This window comes from Myxine glutinosa, chromosome 8 (genome assembly GCF_964187855.1).
Source record: "Myxine glutinosa chromosome 8, kmMyxGlut1.1, whole genome shotgun sequence".
NCBI lineage: Eukaryota > Metazoa > Chordata > Myxini > Myxiniformes > Myxinidae > Myxine > Myxine glutinosa.
Genome location: NC_136268.1, coordinates 97,231,026 through 97,253,087, shown reverse-complemented (window position 1 = coordinate 97,253,087; position 22,062 = coordinate 97,231,026). Strand labels below are relative to the sequence as shown.

Here is a 22,062-nt window from a genome sequence, read left to right as displayed (position 1 = left end):
AGGCGCAAGCTGGTCAAGGCAGGAGGAGAGAGTGTGGTTGTAGTAGTCAGTGAGGTCGGAAGGGGTGTGGAGGTCAATGAAGGGAGAAGTGGACATTTTTTCAGAGAGGGTGGATGAGAATGAGGTAGGTGAAAGAGCGTTTAGCTTACGGAAGTTGATTGTGCGATAATGCCTTGGTGTTGGGGCGGGGATGTTGATGGTCAGAGTGATGGCTAAGTGGTCAGAGAGGGTGAGGTCGGAGCCATAGAGATGGTGCAAATTTAATCCAGTGGAGCAGACAAGGTCCAAAATGTGACCACGGATATGGGTAGGAAAGTCGACATGTTGAGTGAGGTTAAAGCAGGTGAGTAAATCAGTGAAGTCAGTGGTTATTGTGGAGTCAGTGGAGTCCATGTGGATATTGAAATCACCAAGGAGGAGGATTGAGGGGGAGAGGGAACATAGCTGGGTCAGAAAGTAGGAGAAGTCAGACAGGAATGATGGGTGTGGTTTGGGAGGGCGGTAGACGACAGCCATGACTGACTGCGTGTGACCAGAGAGTTTTAAAGCCAGGTGTTCAAATGATGGAGCAGATGAGATGGAGATGAGGTTGGTCTTGATGTCTTGACGGTGGATAACGGCAATTCCACCACCTCGGCCCTCCGAGCGTGGTTTATTGACGTAGGAATATCCATTGGGTGTGGTGAGGTTGAGTGTGTAGTAGTCCAGAGGTTGTTGCCAGGTTTCGGTGAGACAGAGAAAGTCCAGTTTGTTATCCAGGATGTATTCGTTCAGGATGAGGCATTTATTGTTGAGGGACCGGGTGTTGAACAGGGTGAGCTTGATGTTGTTTTGAACAGCAGGGATGAATTCAGGTGATTTAGCCAGGGTTCGTAGGCAAGAGGTGCGATCGTGTGGGTTGCTGTGACCAGGTGCGCTGGGACGAAGAGTGAGAGTGCGCTGAGCCGACCAGAGGACGGGGATGGAGTGACCTGATTGCAAATAAACAAACTTGCGACCGGAGCCACGGTGAATGTACCTGGGTCGTCGGAGGAGTCCATTTGATTTGATGGCAGAGATGCATGATGGGGTGGAGCGGGTATTGAGCAGAAGAAGCCTTGCGGCGGAGTACTTCAGAGCCATGCCAGGCAGGAGCGAAGGGACGAGTACGAGGCCAAGGTCGAGGAGGCAAAGCGGCAAACGCAGCGGCAAACGCAGCGGCAAACGCAGCGGCAAACGACTGCAGCCGCTAATCAAGACCACAGCGGCAAACAAGGCCACAAGGCCACCAAGACCACAAGGCCACCGGCAAACAAGGCCACGGCCACAAACAACGGGAGCGGGCCTTTCGATTCCGTATTCCGTACCATCAAAAGCAGATTCCGTTATCCAGCCGGAGAACACGCGGCACGTGCGGGTGTGAAAAGGCAGGACAGGTGTGAGATGTCAGGTCAGAAAAGTAGAAGCAGACCCTGTACATCCATCCAGTCGGAGAAGCGGCGAATATGCAACGCCAGCGTCCTCTCGCAACCGAACCCGGAAGTGATCCCGGAAGTCATATATATATATATATATATATATATATATATATATATATATATATATATATATATATATATATATATATACATATATATATATATATAAGTTCAAAACACACCTGGTCACAAGTGTGCCGCACTGACCGGGTCCTCAGTCGAGGTCCTCAGCATCATCCCGTTTCGGCCCTTCAACCTCAATACGGTCAGCTAAGGTGGGCCAGCAGGGGCACATACACATCCACATGCAGCAACTGCACGTGGATGCGTACATACCCCCACCCCCAGCCAGTGCGAACAACAACAACACCTCCACATCCAGAATCCACAGCACCAAACAAACATGGTGGAACACTCAAACACCCACCTTTATACCCTTCACCACTCACCAACAAAACACACCAGATCATTCATACACACACATACACACCCATACACACACAACACCAACCAACCAACCACCTACCCTTGCATCATACACCACTCAACACACAAAAACACACACTCATGCAAAAACACACCCTCACCCACTCACTCATATACACAAAATAAGAAATAATAATGGCAAAAAAAAAAAGAAGAAATTCTAAGGCTTCGGGCCTTTCCCATGTGCGTGAAAAGATAATCCCGCCAAATTTCGAAATACGCCTCAGAGTTAAAGCAACGTTCGGCTATCTGTCCAAGGCAGGTCTTCAGTGGCTATGGACACAACAATATACTGTGTGTGTGTATATATATATATATATATATATATATATATATATATATATATATATAGACGGACATGAACGGAATGGAAGACCTGTGAACCAAGACCTGTGAACAGATGGGCCAAAACAGGCTTTAACTCTGAGGCGTTCTGAATTATGGCGATATACAGTAAGCTCGAGTGTGTGGCTGAGGAGAAACACGAGGACCTTAACTTAATCAAAATAATAACTAATTACTGCACTGGCAGTTAATCACTAACTGTCAGTGAGCCAGTCAGTTAGTGAGTGAGCCATACAGTCAGTATGTGATCTGGTACACAGTCAGTGAGTCGGTTAGCCAGTCAGTCAGTTAGTCAGTGAGTCAGCCAGTCAAGTAGTCAGTCAGTGAGTCAGTCAACCAGTTAGTCAGTCAGTCAGTGAGCCAGTCAATCAGTTAGTCAGTGAGTCAGTGAGTGAGTCAGTCAGTCAGTGAGTCAGTTAGTCAGTGATTAGAAAGAGCTTCATAAATATGACGTCTGGTAGTGTACGTCGATTTTTCCCGATATTGATATACCGGTGGGCTCATACCCCACAGTTTTCCAAACCACAGTTTCCAAATCATTATGTACATCATATACTCGATCTTTACAAATGATGGCAAATGTCATCGTACAACAGAGAATTTGGTTGATAAAGAGAGTAAAAAGGGGTTCAGTGTTGTCCTTTGCTTACTTTATTCTTACAGGGTAATTTCTAAAAACAAGAGTCGATGACCATTAATCGTAGGTAGCCGGCGAGTGCTCAGCGAGCTACCTCAGTAAATATTGCCATCTCACTATAGCACTCTCGCGATCATGCAGGACCAGCCTGTGAGTTCAGGCTATAAAGCACGTGCTTTGTTTGGCAGAGGCGTTGTTCTGTTCTTAGCTATAATTGGTGGATATCACGAGAGGGACTGCATGTGGTTCAATCAGCATGGTGGTCAGTGCATGCAATGAGACCACGAAGATGAGGCTAATAAGGCTGCCGTGCAATTTACGTTGGCACGCTGTGTGTAAAATACACACACAAGCGTACACATGCTTCTCACTAAATAAAATGTACGGTCTTACTGACCGCACGTGTGCTGCTCAGCTGTAATTGGCACACGCAATGACGGCATCTATTTTACAAATGCACAGCAAAGGGACCGGCTTCTCACGAAAATAAGATAATTTATATAAACTATACAAGTGTAAAGTGTTATTTGCTTTTTTCTGATATTGAATTGATATCATGTATTTAAGGATTGTAAACTATTTTCTTCGATTTTCTGGTGAAATAATGATTTTTTGTGGATATACCGATTTTTATTTTCAGACATACTTAAGTACACTTCAACATAGGATGAAACACGTAAAACGGCATCCATCCAATCCTCCGTCTCTTTGCCATGTTGTCAGTTCTCCACTAGTGGGTGATGCATTCTACACTGGCAGATGGTGTGATACTGTATTTACAAGTTTTGCAAGGTGCACCACAGTACTCTACTTCAAAAATTTTAGCATTATTTCAGACTGGCGTGACTTAAATTGACTATTGTCCACCTTTTATACATCCCAAATCCACCCTTTTCAAATTCCGTTTTCTTTCCTGAAAGACCAAGTAGTGTCCATCTTGTTTATCCTGTGTACCCCGCCCCAGCCCTCTTCCTTCCACATATCTCCCAATGTCCCCGTTCTCTACTCTTGGTGTGCTTCCTTCTCTCTCTTCCCCTCTTGTCTCCCGCTCCCTTTATTATGTTTTTCTTGTGTGTTTCTGTTTATGTTTTATGTGTTAGCTACACGAGCCTACAGGTACCAGTTACAGTGCTCTATTACAGTAACATTTTGATTTGAAAATCACAAAGAGAAACAAAATTGACCATTCTATAGTACATCCTATCCATATACTAATGCACATTTCTACAGCACAGACTTGCAAAAAGCTGAAACTACTTAATTTCATGAGACAAGAAAATATAGTAATATTTCTTATTGCCCCATGCCCTCTACCCCCGACCACGCAGCAAGAATGGGGAGACTGTAGCGGTTACCGCTGGATGCACACAATCGCCTTGCACCGGCCAGAACACGGCCAGACGCGCCTCTCCCGGGCATGCCCGGACTCACTGTTCCCGGGCACGCCCGAACCTCCCGGGCACGCCCGGACTCACTGTTCCCGGGCACGCCCGAACCTCCCGGGCACGCCCGGTCTCGTCTTTCCCGGGCATGCCCGCTCTCGCCTTTCCAGGGCTCGCCCAGAGCGTCCGGGCATGCCCGCTATCGCCTTTCCAGGGCTCGCCCAGAGCGTCCGGGCATGCTCGCTATCGCCTTTCCAGGGCTCGCCCAGAGCGTCCGGGCATGCCCGCTATCGCCTTTCCAGTGCTCGTCCAGAGCGCCTGGGCACGCCCAGCCTCGACTTGCCAGGCCGCAGCCAAACATGCCCGGGCAGGTCCAGACTCGCCTTTCCAAGGCTCGCCCTTGACACCCGGGCATGCCGGGTATAGCTTTTGCCGGGCAAACTTCCCGACATAAATGTGTATATATATTGCTGCCCGATAAACGGGCTTGTGAGAATACCTGAGCTGTTTTGTTTCAATAAAGCAACTCGAACGAATTCCGTCTTTGGTCGCGTCAATTCTTTCGACTCGCGTTGGAGCGCAGTTCCTTCATTGGTGACCTACCGACATGGACACGGCAGTGACGCTTAAACTGCCTACCTTATGGGAGGCTCACGCGGCTGTTTGGTTCGCCCAGGCGGACTCCCAGTTCGCCCTGCGAGGCATCACCGCGGACGACACCCGCTTCCACCATGTTGTGGCGGCGCTCGGTTCCACCACCGCGGCCCGCGCCTTGAGCCTCCTCGAGCACCCGCCGGCTGCTGACAAATACGACGCGCTGAAGACACTCCTCCTCGACGCTTTCGCCCTCTCACCGGCAGCACGCGCACGGCGCCTGCTCGCTCTGCCCGAGCTCGGCGACACGCGCCCGTCCGAGCGCATGGACTATATGCTCTCGTTGCTCGGTGAGCACTCTCCGGATTTTCTGTTCCGCGAGCTGTTCCTTCGCCAGCTGCCTCACCCGGTACGCCTCGCCCTGGCTGGCACGTTGATCACGGATTCCCGCGCCCTCGCCAGGGAAGCCGATAAGATCTCCTCGGCGGGCCAGCACATCGGCGCGGTTACCTGGAGCCCGCCGCCGTCCGAGGCGACGCCCACGACGCCCGAGCGCCCTGCGCAGTTGGAGGCCGAACTGCCGGTGCAACTGGCGGCCGCCACGCCGCACCGCCCGCTTCCGACACGACGGCCGGGGCCTCCACCTGACCGGGCGTGGTGTTATTACCACGCCAGGTTCGGACACAAGGCTCGGACGTGCCGGCCCCCATGCACTTTCGGCAGGTCGGGAAACGGCCGGGCCGGCGTTCATTACCAGCCATGAGCGCCGGCCACTCGGGCAACTTGCTGTTTATTCGGGACAAAGCGTCTGGGCGGCGTTTCCTGTGTGACACCGGCGCCCAACTGAGCGTCATACCCGCCTCCGAGCAGGACAGGCGGGACGCCGTTTGCGGCCCCTCTTTGGTCGCTGCTAATGGCTCGGCCATACGCACTTTCGGCCCACGCGTCGTCACCCTCTGCTTCGGCAGCCAGCGTTTTCAATGGACTTTTGTTACCGCCAGCGTCCCCGTGGCTTTGCTGGGCGCCGACTTCCTCTGCGCGCACGGGCTGCTGGTCGACGTCAAACGACGTCGCCTTGTCCACGCCGAGACCTTCAGCTCCCTGGCGTGCACAATGAGCAGCTCCGCGCCGACCGAACTGGCGTGCGCCCTCCCGGCAGCAAACGAGTTCGCTCGCCTGCTCGTGGAATTCCCGGCCCTCACGCGGCCGACGTTTTCGGCTGTCGCGGTGCGGCACGGGATCGAGCACCACATACCCACTACGGGCCCGCCGGTCTACGCCAGGGCCCGCCGCCTCGACCCGGCCAAGCTCGCCGTGGCGAAGGCCGAGTTCGACGCGTTGGAGCACCTCGGCATCGTGCGGCGCTCCGATAGCGCATGGGCCTCGCCACTGCACATCGTGCCAAAGCCGGGGGGTGGATGGCGCCCGTGTGGCGACTACCGCCGTCTCAACGATGCTACCACCCCCGACAGGTACCCGATACCGCATATTCAGGACTTTTCTGCCCGTTTGGCGGGACGGGTCATCTTTTCGAAAATTGACCTGATACGGGGCTACCACCAGGTACCTGTCCGGGCGGCCGACGTCCCGAAGACGGCCGTCATCACGCCGTTCGGCCTGTTCAAATTTTTGCGGATGCCGTTTGGCCTCAAGAACGCGGCCCAGGCGTTCCAGCGCTTGATGGACGGCGTGCTGCGCGACCTGCCGTTTCTTTTCGTCTATCTGGACGATATCCTCGTCGCCAGCACGTCCCGCACCGAGCACCTCCTCCACCTCCGAACACTGTTCGGTCGCCTCAGCGAGCACGGCTTAATTGTCAACCCGGTCAAATGCCACTTCGGCGCGACGACCGTTGACTTTTTGGGCCACCGCATCACCAAGACCGGGGCCGTGCCGCTGCCGACCAAGGTCGAGGCCATCACCACGTTCCCGCGTCCCCGTTCCATCAAGGCCCTCCAAGAGTTCCTGGGCATGGTGAATTTTTATCACCGATTCGTGCCCCGTGCTGCTCAGCTCATGCGGCCCCTTTACGAGGCCCTCCGGGGCAAGCCGGCCAAGCATGACATTGTTTGGTCCGCGGCCATGGACGCGGCCTTCGCCAGCGCCAAACGGGCCCTCGCCGACGCAACGCTGCTGGCTCACCCGGTGCTCAACGCGCCCATCGCCCTCACTACGGACGCCTCCAACTACGCGGTGGGCGCCGTCCATGAGCAATGGGTGGACGGGGTTTGGCAGCCACTCGCTTTTTTCAGCCGGCTCCGGCCGAACGAGTTAAACTACAGCACGTTCGACTGCGAGCTGCTCGGGCTATTCCTGGCCGTTCGCCATTTCCGACACCTCCTGGAGGGCCGCCCGTTCACGGCTTTCGTCGACCACAAGCCGTTGGTCTACGCAATGGCTAAGGTCACGGAGCCGTGGTCGGCCCGCCAGCAGCGCCACCTCTCCGCCGTGTCGGAGTTCACCACGGACATCCGGCACGTCGCCGGCAAAGACAACGCCGTGGCCGACTGTCTTTCTCGGGCCAGCGCGAACGCGGTCCACCTCGGCGTGGACTTCGCGCTCATGGCGGCCGACCAGATCACCGACGCCTCGGTGCAGGCACTCCGTGCGGCGGACACGGGCCTCCGCCTGGCCGACATTCCCTTCGCGGGCACCGTCATGCTCTGCGACGTCTCCCAGGGCCAGCCTCGCCCCATCGTGCCCGTTTCCTGGCAGCGCCGCATCTTCGCCTCCATCCACGGCCTTTCTCACCCGGGGCCGGAAAGCTTCTCAGAAGCTGGTGTCGGCGCGTTTCGTCTGGCACGGCCTTCGACGAAACATCCGCGACTGGGCCAACGCCTGCACGGCCTGCCAGCGGGTCAAGGTCCACCGCCACACCCAGGCCCCGCTGGCACCTTTCGCCGTGCCTGAACGGCGTTTCGACCACGTCCACATGGACCTGGTGGGTCCCCTGCCCCCCTCGCGGGGGTTCACCCACCTGCTCACCATGGTGGACAGGACCACCAGGTGGCCGGAGGCCGTGCCCCTCACCTCCACCACCACCGCCGACGTGGCGCAGGCGTTCATCGCCACCTGGGTCGCGCGCTTCGGCGCACCAGCGGACATCTCGTCCGACCGCGGCCCACAGTTCACGTCTGAGCTTTGGGGCGCGGTCGCCCGTTCGTTGGGGGTCACGCTGCACCGCACCACGGCCTACCACCCCCAAGCCAACGGGTTGTGTGAGCGGTTTCACCGCTCCATGAAGGCCGCACTCATGGCCGGCCTTCAGGACGACGGTTGGGCCGACCGGCTGCCGTGGGTCCTTTTGGGCCTTCGCACGGCCCCCAAGGAAGACCTCCAGGCGTCCGCCGCCGAGCTCGTCTACGGCCAGCCGCTCCGCGTCCCGGGCGAATTCATGCCCGACGCTACCAGTCCCTGGTCCGCCGCTCGCCAGCGCTCGGACCTCCAGGAGGCCGCCCGACGATTTGCCCCCGTGCCGACGTCCCGCCACGGTGGCCCCCAGTCCTACGTCCCCCCGGCGCTTCGCACAGCAGAGTACGTCTTTGTGCGTCATGACGCGCACTGGGGGCCACTCCGGCCGCCGTACGACGGGCCCTTCCGGGTCCTGCGACGGGGCGACAAGTCTTTCATCGTCGACTTCGGCGGCCGGCCGGACCGGACTTCTGTGGACCGCCTCAAACCGGCGCACATGGACGTCGACCGACCACCACGGTTGGCCCTTCCTCCGCGGCGAGGCCGCCCCCCGTCCACAGTTCCCCCCGCTCGACCACCCACCACCACGTCGGACCCCTCCCCACGACCCTCCAGGGGTCGCTTCGGCCGGGTCATCCGGACTCCCCTTAAATTGACCCTGCCGGTGCAGGTCGATTCTGGAGGGGCGTGTGTAGCGGTTACCGCTGGATGCACACAATCGCCTTGCACCGGCCAGAACACGGCCAGACGCGCCTCTCCCGGGCATGCCCGGACTCACTGTTCCCGGGCACGCCCGAACCTCCCGGGCACGCCCGGTCTCGTCTTTCCCGGGCATGCCCGCTCTCGCCTTTCCAGGGCTCGCCCAGAGCGTTCGGGCATGCCCGCTATCGCCTTTCCAGGGCTCGCCCAGAGCGTCCGGGCATGCCCGCTATCGCCTTTCCAGGGCTCGCCCAGAGCGTCCGGGCATGCCCGCTATCGCCTTTCCAGGGCTCGCCCAGAGCGTCCGGGCATGCCCGCTATCGCCTTTCCAGTGCTCGTCCAGAGCGCCCGGGCACGCCCAGCCTCGACTTGCCAGGCCGCAGCCAAACACGCCCGGGCAGGTCCAGACTCGCCTTTCCAAGGCTCGCCCTTGACACCCGGGCATGCCCGGTATAGCTTTTGCCGGGCAAACTTCCCGACATAAATGTGTATATATATTGCTGCCCGATAAACGGGCTTGTGAGAATACCTGAGCTGTTTTGTTTCAATAAAGCAACTCGGACGAATTCCGTCTTTGGTCGCGTCAATTCTTTCGACTCGCGTTGGAGCGCAGTTCCTTCAAGACTACCTGTGATTTTCGCCTGTATATGGAGAATAGTGCAAGTGGTTTAACGACTGACCCATTGCAGAGAGGGCGGGTTTTGACACCTCCTTTCGATCCCAGAGGGAAAGAGTGTTACTATGACAAAAAGGAGACATGTTCGTTCCTCTGTCACACGAAGAAGAAGCAGGACCTCGAGCAGAGAGTGTGTGTTGACACCATATTTCCCTCCCGATGGGAGCGGGTATTACTTATGAATAAAGTTTACGAATAGTTAGATTTAAAGTGTTTCTGAGAATTCTTCTCTATCCCTCATTACAGTGGAGATATCTCAGAGAGCCTCGAGAAGGACAGGCAATTAGCTTATGTCGAGGAAACCATGCCTGGGTTTTCTCCATGTTCTGTGTCCGCTTCCTTGCCTTGCCCTGGAGTAACTCCAATAAACTTTGGTGTCGAAGGCTTTTATTCTTCTTCTTCGGCCCGAAGCTGTAAGTTCCAAGCTTTCGCTTTCGCTTGCGATGTACTATGGGATTTTGGTCGATAAATAAAAGGGATAGAGCATTGTTAGTTGATGAAAAACATTTGGGTAAATTCACCAACTGCTGGAATACAAATACTTAAAATGACAAGATGGCAGCCACTGAGGGTTAACAAGTGAAAGATGAAGGAAGATGCCCACAACCCACCTGCTATCGGTTTGCCATCTGGCGTCATGTCTGCATGATGGTTCAACCTGAAAGCCAAATCTCCTTGAGCTACCGAGTCATCACTCTTCATCTCATTGTCACAGTCTTCCTTCCTCTCCATCTTTTCTGCCATAGCCACAACCTTGGAGCAACAGTAGAGGATGGAATTTTAACATATATCATTTGTAACAGGAATGTAATTGAAACAAATAAATAAATGATTTGCCTTTCAGAGTAACAATTGGAGAATTATTTGAATGAGTGGTGTTACAAATCATTATAACGTTATTTTGATGTTACATATTCATGTGAATTCTTGAGTACAACGAATAAATTGTTTGTTTAAAGAATGTGAGGGATGATAAAAGTCATATAGCACTGGATGTTTTACATATTACCCAAAGAGAGCTTTGTAAAATAAATATGTCGCAAACTGACAGAAGAACAGAAATAAAAGAATGATGGATTTTAAATGATGACCTTTGAGGTAAGGTGACCTGTGATTTAATGAAACTAGCGTGGATCGGCTCACTGTACTCGTCTCACCACACGTCAATGGAGAGGCACAAGCTTGTTTTAACTGAGGATAATGACTATACGTGAGTTGCTGTTTCTTTTTTGTTTTGTTTTTTGTATACAAGATCGAGGCTCGTGAAAGAGCGAACATTAATCACACAGAAAGACAAACCGACACAAAAACATATAACATCGGGAGCGGTAGACAAGATGGGGAGAGAGGGGGAAGGACACAAACACAACATTTGAGAGCAGGGACCGAGAGACATGGAGACATCGAGAGATCTGAGGGAGGGCGAGGGCTTTGGGGGGGGAGGTGGGCATGGGAAGGGGGGAGGGGTGGGAGAGGTATAAACATATGGACACTGCCAGGACTTCCAGGAAAGAAGTTGGAATTTCAAACAAGGTGGATCTGGGGTGAATTAGTGGGGGTAGAAAAGATCAAGGTTTTGGATGGGGGAAGATTAGAGATGGTGGTGAACAGCTGTTTTAAAGACCTGGAGGGAGGAGTGGTATTGAAGGGAGTGAGGGAGTTTGTTCCAGAGGCGGGAGAAAAGAGGAATGAAAGAGTGAAGGTGAGCAGAGAGCCGAGATTTCGGCAGTTTAACCATCAGAGGGTTGCTGGCAGATCTTGTGCGACCTGTAGGAATATTTAGGGGACAGAGCACAGAGAGAGCTGGGGGTGCAAGGCCGGAGAGGAGTCGGTAGAAGACAGAAAGACCAGCTACCTGCCTGCGGTGAGTGAGTGAAAGGCCCTCAGAGATAGCTTCATCGCGGGAGATTCCAATAATTCTGAAAGCTTTGGTTTCAACAGCGTGAAGCCGAGCTAGGTGTGAGGCAGGAGCACCGGCCCATAGGGGAGAACAGTATTCCATTGAGCTGCGGATGAAAGCCTTGTATGTGGTGAGGAGCTCAGGTGTGCCGAGGAAGGACTTCGCACGACGGAGGATGCCCAGTCGGCGACTGGCTTTGGAGGCCAGCTTGGAAATGTGGTTTTCCCAAGAAAGATCATGGCAGATAGTGAGACCCAAAAGCTTGAGCGACAGAACTTCTTGGAGAGGATTGTTGAGAAAGTAGATGGGAGGGTTGTCCAGTCGATCTTTTCGGAGAGACAAAGTAAGAGTGTGAGATTTGTCAGGATTGAAAGACATGGTCCACTTGTTTGACCAGTCTGTGATTTTGTCCAAGTCTTCAGAGAGTGAGGAGGCTGCAGACTGCCGATCTGAGGGAAGAGGAATGGAGCGGCAGAGAGTGGAGTCATCAGCAAAGAGATAGAGAGGATTTTCAAGAGAGTCAGAGAGATCATTGATGAAGACCAGAAAAAGCACAGGGCCCAGAACACTGCCTTGGGGAACTCCAGCCTGAACAGGAAGAGGAGATGAGAGAACCCCATTCAGGGCCACACGTTGACGACGACTAGAGAGGAAGTCAGCCAGCCATGCGTGGAGATTTCCATGGATACCAAAGGAGGAGAGTTTGGTGAGCAGAGCGGGGTGCCAGACCGTATCGAAGGCACGTGATATGTCGAGGGAGACAGCTCTAATTTCCTGTTTGGCATTGAGGACCTCCATCCATTGTTGAGACAGCAGAAGCAGCATGTCCAGAGTAGAGTGACCTGGTCTGAAACCAAATTGATGCTCAGAGATCAAGCTATTGGAGAAGAGGAAAGATTTCATATCCGAAGCAATTATGGATTCCATGACTTTGCTGATAATTGGGAGAAGGCTGATTGGTCTGTAGTTGCTAGGATCTGTTTTTGCACCTTTTTGTGCAAAGCGGTGATGTTGGCTGATTTCCAAGCAGATGGCAGTTGACCTTGAGCAAAAGAGAGGGTGAAGAGAACAGAGAGAGGGTGAGATAGAGCGGCAGAGCAGGATTTTATGACCCGTGGGCTGATGTCGTCGGGTCCAGTTGCAGAATCAGAGTCGAGGGTTGACAGAAACTTTTCCACCTTGTCAGGAGGAAAGGACACGGAGTCCAGGAGCAGCTGGGTATGGTGGGTACAGAGAGGGATGGGTTTGGGACACAAGATTTAGAGGCAAACACAGAGTTGAGGCATTCAGCTTTTTCACGTGCGGAGTCAGCTGTGTAGCCGTTTGAGGTAAGGGAGGGGATGGAGGGGGAACAAACACCAGAAACGGATTTGACCAGACGCCTCCAGGATTTGGAAGAGGGAGACAGATAAGAGAGTTCGGTCTTGAGAACGGAGAGATATTGTTTCCTGGCTCTCCTGAGGGTGGACACACACTTGTTTCGGGCTTTGTGAAAGGAAATGAGATTTCCTTCCGTTGGATTTGCTTTCCAGGAGACGAAGGCAAGTTGTTTCTGGGCAACAGCTTCACCACAAGATTCCGTGTACCATGGACGGGAGGAAGGGTATGACAACTGAAGACGAGATGGGATAAATCTGTGCATGAGGGAGAGCAATTTACTTTGGAAGAATTCCCAGGATGAGTTGATGTCAGAGGTGGTAGAGATGGGAGACCAGTCCAGATGATTGATGGCTGCTTGAAGACCGTGCCAGTTGGCCTGAGTGAAATGCCAGACTCGTCGACGCTGAGCAGGCTCCCTGAGAATGGTCAGAGAGATGTCCACTTTAACAAGGACATGATCAGATGATCTGATTGGTGCAGAAGAAGAGCAGCAGACATTTTCAGGGAAGTTAGTCATAACCAAGTCCAGAAGAGAAGATGCTCCGTTGACTGAGATCCGGGTTGGGAAATTGACAGATTGTGTCAGTCCCAGTGAGTCGCAGAAGTCCTTTGCTGAGGAGCCATGGCTGGTGAGGGAGGTACCCACACCCAGCCAACTGGCATGATGACAGTTGAAATCACCACATATGAGGAAGAGAGAGTTGGGATGAGTAGATAGAAGTTGGTCCATATTATCAGACAGCGAGATGTAGATGGAGTCATCACTGTTTGGTGGACGATACAACACACATATGAACAAGAGGTGGGAGCGAAGGGGAAGCCGTAGCCAGAGGTATTCCTGGGGGTGAGGTGGAGAGAGTACAGTGCAGGGCGAGTGAGGAAGAGAGTTTTTGATAAAGATAGCAACCCCACCTCCAGGACGAGGCTCAGGTCTATCATACCGGAGGAGGGAGTAACCCGGGAGAGATACTAAGGAATCAGAGACATCATGAAGGAGGAAAGTTTCTGTTAAGCAGATCACGTCTGGTTTGACAGAAGCAACCTGTATGGAGAGATCAGTTAAGTTTGAACGAAGGCCCCGGATGTTTGAGGTCCATACCGTTAATGAAGAGGAGGGGGAGCATCGGATACAGAACAGGGGGGAGGAGGGGCAGGGTAAGATGTGGAAGAGGTGGAAGAGGTAGGGAGAGCTGTTGAAGGTGTGTCAGAGATGTCAGAATAGCTCGGAGAAAGGGAAGGATGGGGCGGACAAAAGGTTTTATGGTGATTGGGTGAGGCACAATGAGGTGTTATTTGAGGAGGGGGAAGAGCGAGGCAGAAGGTTGGGGGAGATGGAGGTGAGAGTTGGAAGGGGGAAGAAGCGGGGAGGACGCTTTGAGGAGGGGGAGTGAGAGGGGGGAAATTGAGAAGAAATGAGGGTGGGGAGATTTGAAGGGGAGGGGCGAGGGGGGAGTTTGGGAGGGAAGGGACAAGGGGAGGGATTTGAAAGGGATGGGATATGGGGGAGATTTGGAGGGGAGGGGTGAGGGAGGAGTCTAGGAGGGGAGGGGCGAGGGGGAGTCTTGGAGGGGAGGGGTGAGGGGGTAGTTTAGGAGGGAGGGGGCAAGGGGGGAGATTTGAAAGGGATGGGTGATGGGGAGGATTAGGAGGGGAGGGGAAAGGGGGAAGATTTGAAAGGGATGGGTGATGGGGAAGATTTGGAGGGGAGGGGTTATGGGGAAGATTTGGAGGGGAGGGGTGAGATTTGATTTTAGAAAGTGTACGATTAATGGGAAACGAACATTTATTGCAAAATGAGTTTCTTGTGACCTTCGAGTCAAAAATACGTTTAAGGACGCTGGATGGAGGATGGAGTGCAGGAGAGTTTAGGGAATGTAGAAAAAAGGCACTATAAGAGATGGATTTTTTTTTTGGGATGAATAGATTTGGTGAGCAAGTCAAAAGCAGCCCTTTAAAGAAGAAGAAGAAAAGGGTGTTATAATATATGACGGAATACATAACTTGAGGGGAAAGTGTAAACATTGAAGGTTAATAACAGTGAAAACTATCTGGGGAAATGGGGAAGAAACACATGGTCGAAGAACGAACAAACGAATAAGAATGAATAAACGAATGAGAACAGAGAAGGGAATGTTTTTTTTTTTTTTTTTTTTCGTTGAGATTTACACAAGGAAGTAGGCTATGGGTTGAAAAGACGGAAAACAGAGAACGAAAGTTATTGGATCACAAACGACGGACCGCTGAGAGAAAAACAAAGCCTCAAGGTTGTACAGTGTACACTGTACAAGGCCTCAAGACACGACACGAATTAACACGATTTTCAATACAGGTATGAAAGATTTGCACCGAAAATCTTCCTCGGGACACAATATACGTACGTACACACCATAAAATAAATACAGTTATAACGAAAATACAAATGGGAACAATTACTTAACTTCGATTTCAAATCGCTCGCGACGCGGCAACCAGACGATTAATTTATGAAAGATAAACACCGAGAAACTTCCAAGGGGCACCCTATAACTTCACACACCGAAGGATAAATACAGTTTCGACAAAATACAATTGTGAACAGACTTAACTTTGAAAACGTGGAGACCGTGTGGAGCTTCGAGAATCGCTGCCGCCATCTCCAAGATCTCGCGAGTATTGTCATGATTTGCACCAATCATAATACAAACATTTCTTTTGTACACATTTATTTGTAATATTTGTGATATTATTTATATGTAATTAATTTCTAATCTAAAAAGATCCAAGTGGTGTAAAGCTCTCAATGGTCAAGGGTCCAAGATGTCTAATCTGTCTGAAGGGTGCAATATGTCTAAATAGTGGGTCTAAGGGGTTGAAAGTGACTTAAGGGGTGTAAAGGTCTACAGGGTCTAGGGGTCTAAAGGTAATATAAAAGGTCCAAAGGGTGAAGGGATCTAAAAGTGTCTAAAGTATTGAAAGGGTCTGAAAGGTAAAAGGGGTATTAAGGGTCTTGGGGTCCTAAGGATCTTGGGGTCTAATGGGTCTAAAGGGTCTTTACAGGTCTTTTGGATCCTCTGGGTCTTTTGGTTCTTTGGGGTCTTTTGGTTCTTTAGGGTATTTTGGCTCCAATGGGTCTTTGGGTTCTTTTGATTCCCCTACGACTTTTGGATCCTCTGGGCCTTTGAGGTCTTTAAGGGTCTTTTGCGTCTTCGGAGTATTTTGTGTCCTCTGGGTGTTCAGGGTCGTTTAGGTCTTTTTTGGTTGTTTGGGGCAGTGGCGTCACTAGGGTTGGTGTCACCCAGTGCGGTAACTCATGATGTCACTCCCCCCCCCCCATGGACCTCCTCCCGTAACAGACCATACAGAATCCTTAGTAATGTTTTTTGTACTAATGTTACTCGTAAATCGTAGTTCCCGTATATCACTGAATGTAATGGCAATAGTAGTAAGATAAACAACTAGCAAAATTAAAATTACACCTTTAAATTACAATATCATACGCACAGCCTAAATGTATTTACATTTACATAGTTTCATGTGGTTAAAGTGAAAATTCGGTAAGAAAACAATAGAATTCGAAGTAAAAACGTTTAAGAACTACATCAAAATTATGTTGATTTTAACAACAACACAACAACAACATGCATTTTAAAGGCCATTTTCCCTGCTAGAGCGGGGGTTAGCCTTGCGGTCCCCGTGACAAACTTCTCCATTTTGCCCTATTTTCTGCATCTCTCCTTGTTAACCAACCCCCTTGCCCGCATTTCTTCTTCCACCATCTTCAGCCAAGTCTTTCTCGGTCTTCCCCATCTTCTACTTCCTTCCACATTCATTTCCATCACTCTTCTCAACCAGTCACTTTCATCCTTCCTCAACACATGACCAAACCATCTCAACCTGTTCCTCTTCACAGCATCAATCGCAGGCTCTATTCCCATCATCTTTCGCAATTCATCATTTGTCTTCCTCTCTCTCAACGATACTCCGCACATCCGTCGAACCATTCGCATTTCCACCCTTTCCAACCTTCGTTGCTGCTCTACGTTCATTACCCATGTCTCGCTCCCATAAATCATAACACTTCTCACACATGCAGCATACACCTTTCCCTTCAGCTTCAACGACACTCCCCTCATCATCAGCACGCCACTCAATTCCCGAAACTTCTTCCATGCACATCTCACTCGAGCAACCGTTGCCGAGTCTGATCCACCTTCTCCATTCAGCATGTCTCCGAGGTAGCAACATGTTTTCACACCTTCCAGCTTCACGCCGTCTCCAAGATCCAACTCAACATTTCCTCTATCTGCAGCTCCCTCTGTGCACACCTTACATTTGAATGTAGCTGCCACACTGGTTAATGACCCTCTCAGACCACTACATTTTTGATGAACCCACTCAGCGCACATTGTACACTGAATGGAGTTCACTCCGACACCCTTCCTACACACAGCACAGGGCCACTTCCCAGTTCTTTCCACCTCACCACATGCTTTACCACTTGCCATCACCTTCGTCTTTCCGATATTCACCTTCAGACCTTTTGTCTCCATACATTCCTTCCACGTGTTCATCTTTTCCTTCAGTCCATCCATACTTTCCGCAATCAACACCAGATCATCTGCATACAACAACTCCCACGGTAAACCCTCCTTTACGTTCTGAGCCAGCACCTCCATCACAGCTACAAATAGTAGTGGACTTAGTACCGACCCCTGATGCACTCCCACCTTCACCTCAAAGTCACCACTGTTCCCGTCCTCCGTCCTTACAGCTGTGCGCGCTCTTTTGTACATTGCCATCACTACTCTGATCAACCATTCCTCCACTCCTAACTTCCTCAATGCCCATGTCAATACTTTGCGTGGAACCCGATCGAATGCTTTCTCCAGATCAACAAACCCAAGAAACAACTTCTTCCTCTTCTCCATGTACTTCTCCTGCAACTGCCTCACAATGAAAAGCGCGTCTGTCGTTCCTCTTCCTGGCATGAATCCAAACTGCATTTCGTCGATCTTCACTTTCTTCCTTATCCTCCTCTCCAACACCCTTTCCAATACCTTCATTCCATGCTCCAATAACTTTATCGCTCGGTACGAGCCACACTCCAGAGGGTCACCTTTCCCCTTGTATAGAGGGACGAGGGTACTCAGTTCCCAATCCACTGGAATGCGGCCTTCTTTCACCACCAGATTACAGATCTCTGTCATTCTCTTCACACCCCAACTTCCTGCTGTCGGGTAAACTGTGCGAACACGGCGGCCATTCCGCTCGGTCAAGCAACATCTTAAGTCGTGTCCGTAACAATTGGTGTCAGGGAGTGAGATTCGAGGCCCGAACCAAATTTTTTAAAAAAAACATCTAGAAAAAAATTTGGTCAAAATTATAAAGTACCGAAATTTGCTTTTGTTTTACAAAAACCCGAATTTTGAAAGTCGCGCTATGGCAGATCAAGACGGCTGGGTTCCGGTAGAGGAGAGTGGGGTAGAATCGACCCATGACCCCAGGGAAGAAGTGGGGAAAATGGTGGAGGAGAGTAAAGAAGGTGTGGTTGAGGGAGTATCAGACGCACAAAATGGCGTCTTCGCGCACGTGGGTGTAGCGGCACCAAATTTTGCCGCGCCCTTTGTACCAACGGTGGAAGACATGCAATTAATTATGGCTGAAATGGAGGCCCTTTTGGACAGGAACAGTGAGCGATTGTTAAACCAAATGGAAGCAATAACGAACGGATTGGGAAACCAAATGGAAGCAATAACGAACGGATTGGGAAACCAAATGGAAGCAATAACGAACGGATTGGGAAACCAAATGGAGGCAATAACGAACGGATTGGGAAACCAAATGGAAGCAATAACGAACGGATTGGGAAACCAAATTGAAGCAATAACCAACAGAATGGGTGACCGCATGCAAAAATGTGGGGAGACCATGGATCGCATGGTGGGCGAAAGGGTCCCAGGGGTGCACGAGGAGGTAACGCGGGTCGAAAAGCGCTGGTTGAGCGAAGCGGAGGAAAGCACGGGTACAATGACGGGGGTAGAAATCGCGACACGGGGTTTGGAAAAGCCGGCGACCGATGAGGTAAACGGAATTTTATTAAAGCCAACGGTCGTCGAGGTGAGTAAAGAAAAAGTGGAAGTGGGAATTAAAATTGAAGAGATGACGGAGGTAGCCCGGGAATTGCAGGGAGAAATGGAATATGTGCAAAGTCCCTGCTCACATCACGATGCTGTGCTTAATCCAAATGGAAGTTTACAGGTTCGCGTGGAGAAAAGGATCCCCCAGGTGAGTCGTGCTGTTGTGTATTGTGCGGGTAGATTTTGCAGGAGGATGTTTGGCGACAAAAGAATTGTCGCGCGATTGGGATCGATATGGCATCCGGGCGTTGGTGAAGGGTCCCGTGTGAGTAAAAATGGCACGCGTGTGAGGAAAAAGTGTGCGTCGGCGAGTGGGTGTGTTATAACGTGTGGGAGTGAAACCGAGTGCGAGCGAGAATGCACGTCGGGGTGTACGGAGTGTACGTGCGAGGGTGAGAGTGACACGAGGAGTGAGTTGGTGGTGGAGCGGGTGCGAGAATGCACGCTTGGAATGGTTGAGGGTGTGCGAGGAAGCACACCTGAGTGGGTCATGGCGCGAGTGTGGGAGAGCCCATCTGAGCGCGTTAGTGGGTGGATGCCAGAGTGTACGCCCATGGTGAGTGTTACGGAGGACGTAACGGAGGAGAGGTGTGGACCGAGGTGTGCGCGAGAGGTGTGGTGTGTAACACGGAGAGCGTTGGTGGAATGTACGGACGGCGTTGGAACGCCGGGTTTTGTGAGGGTGAAAGGGGTAGCGTATGCGTGTGAGCATGCAGGTGAAGCATCGACGGTAACCGGGTTAGCGGTTAGGGCGACGGATAGCCGATGCGAGCACTCGGGGCGCGGGGTGCTTTGTTGGGTGCGAGGCCCGGCGCGGGTCGATGCTGCGTCGCTTCTCTTCGAAGCGTCGTTGCCGATTCGGGCTTGGCCCCGCCCCGCACGGTCGAGTCCGGGCTTTGTCGGTCGAGGCGACCGGTCCGGTTCAAGGGCGAGTGGGAGGAAGCGGAACGGTGCCCCCTCGTGGGGACGGGGTTCCGACCGGGGGAGATTGAGCCATCGGGCCCGGGACCGCAAGGTGCCGCGCCGAGATGGTGCGTGGAACCTCGGTCCAACCAAACCACCTCCCTTGAACCGAAAGCCGGACGGATTCAACCTGCAGGCGACCAAACCACCCGAATTCATTGCTCGGCTTTACGAACCGAGTTTAATGATGTCATGACGCACCGAGGCTAGGATATAGCGGACTGTGATGATGATGGTAGTGATTTGATACGAAATTTATAATAGTGGGTAGAATTGGCAGTAAATGGAAAATTTTTGAATTGGTTGGAATTTGGACAAGCAAAATTGGTAGTGGGAGATGCCCGATGTGGTGGGATGGCAACTCTGTCATCCCTCACAAACAGGGGGGGCAAAGGAGCACTAGATTATGGGGTTGATGGCAGTGAAAACTAGCCCGGGTGGTTTAGGATATTGATAGGGATCTAGCGAAGATGACATTAGGTGACGTTAAGGTTAGTTAGTGACAAGAATACCTGTAGTGGGGACGCAGGTAGGTTAGAGTGGATGATAATGACGTGGGAGCGCAATAGTTTAAAGGGACGACTGGGAAGCGCAAGTTTCAGAGGGGAGTAGTTAGATGAGATGATGCTGTGTGAGAACTGGACAGGTGTGTGGAGCAGTGAGTGTTGTGGATCAGCGCGAATGCGCTTGGGGAGAGAAGGGTGCAGGTGGCACCAGGTGTGAGTGCACAGGTGTGCACCAACAGGTGAATGGAATAAATGGTTGTGTGGAATACATGGAGTATTGGAATGAGTGGTGTGGAGAGAGTTGGAGTAAGTGGTACGGAGTGGTGTGCATGGTGCGAAGGTGTGGATGGGGGAAGAGTGGACCCCTTTCACGAGTACCCGGGGCGGGTAGTGTAAGTGTTAGGTAGAGGGTATAGGTAAATTGTGGTTGGATATTGGCATTTGTGGTGCGGTTGCAGAATGGTATTGTGGATGGGTGCATTAGTGTTGTGGAAATGGCTGGGCGTGTAGCCTGTTAGTGTGTGTAGTTGGTTTGGGCACTCCACCACTGTGAGGATGTCGGCCAGGTGAGGCCGCAGGTGGGCTCTGGGAGCCGTTAGTGTCAGTGGGTGCCTGAGGATCCTGGGTGTGGATCGGGCAGGCCGTGCCAGGGAGGGCACTGAGGGGGTGAGAGTGCGAGAGGGCCTTCCCCAGTTAGTTAGGTTAGGGTGAGGAGCAGGTAAGCTCGGGTGGCAACTACAGTGGTGGAGGTGTGCAGGTGGGTAGACCTGCTGGGAGAGCTACACGTCACAGCCCAGAAATTGTGCGAGGGCACCGGGAGATGAATCGGGGGGGGGGGGGGGGGTGAGACCCCAAATTGAGAAGCACCACAGTTTGGTCAATGGGAATTGGTTTTTAGAACCCATAGTGTAAGTTGGCCAATGGATTGGCAGGGAAAGACCCCGGGTAATGTAAAGTTGTTAAAGTCATTTAGGAAATAGTTAGGATTGATGAACCTGTCGCACCATACGCAGCCACTTACCTGAGGTGATGATGATGACTCCACACCTGTGTTTCTTTGTTTTGTGTTGCAGGAAATGAGAATTGCTGTGTGGATTTGTGAGACGCATCACGACGTGGATAAGACATTGGGGTGATTCCATCTCTCCCTCCTTAGGAGGGACTGATGATGAATTGGTGATGGCAAATTTTGATGTTTAATTGGAGATGGCAAATTTTGATGAGAGTTGGAAATGGCAAATTTGATTGGTTAGGAGGGAGAGAAGACGAATTTGGTTTATGGGAGGAACGGGGAAGACAGTAGGGACGTTTGTTGATGTGTAAAGTAGATGTTTATGGGTAGTGTTGTGTTTTGTGGATACAGTAAGGGGTAAGGGAGGGGCAATGTAGGTTACCTGGTGGGGGGGAGGGGGCGTACGGTAGGAACGTACCTGTCTCACCTGGTTCCCATGTGCCCCCAGTGTGCATTACCTTGCATTGCGTGCACTTTTGCGCCCTTACCACCTTACTCACTTGTCTTATTTTGTCTCCCACCTCCGAGGATCTGGCTTTGGGGCAGAGAGAGAGGAGAGAGAGGTGCTGGCTCTGCAGTTGTGGGCCTGTACTTTCGCTGCTTGCTGCCTGGATCGATACACCATATGGACCGCAATTTTTGTGGCCGCCCACCATGGACCGCAGTTCTTTTGCGGGCAAGCACCACCCGTTGATGGACCTTTGGGTCAACGTGGCA

The 22,062-nt window shown here is 51.9% G+C and overlaps 1 protein-coding gene across 11 annotated transcripts in view; it reads right to left on the bottom strand.

Annotated features, from left to right (window-relative positions):
* The window catches only part of LOC137432743 (histone-lysine N-methyltransferase EHMT1), a 280,570-nt gene that overhangs the window by 153,641 nt on the left and 104,867 nt on the right, over positions 1-22,062 (bottom strand). For 7 of the 11 annotated variants that reach the window (XM_068124901.2, XM_078783569.1, XM_068124903.2 and 4 more), the window contains 2 exons: positions 10,080-10,221; positions 9,777-9,916 (listed from right to left, as the gene is read on the bottom strand). In XM_068124901.2, coding sequence (XP_067981002.1) covers positions 9,777-9,916; positions 10,080-10,221 — 282 coding nt within the window. The remainder of the gene's footprint in view (positions 1-9,776; positions 9,917-10,079; positions 10,222-22,062) is intronic. The other 4 variants (XM_078783567.1, XM_078783568.1, XM_078783566.1 and 1 more) reach the window with 1 other exon arrangement.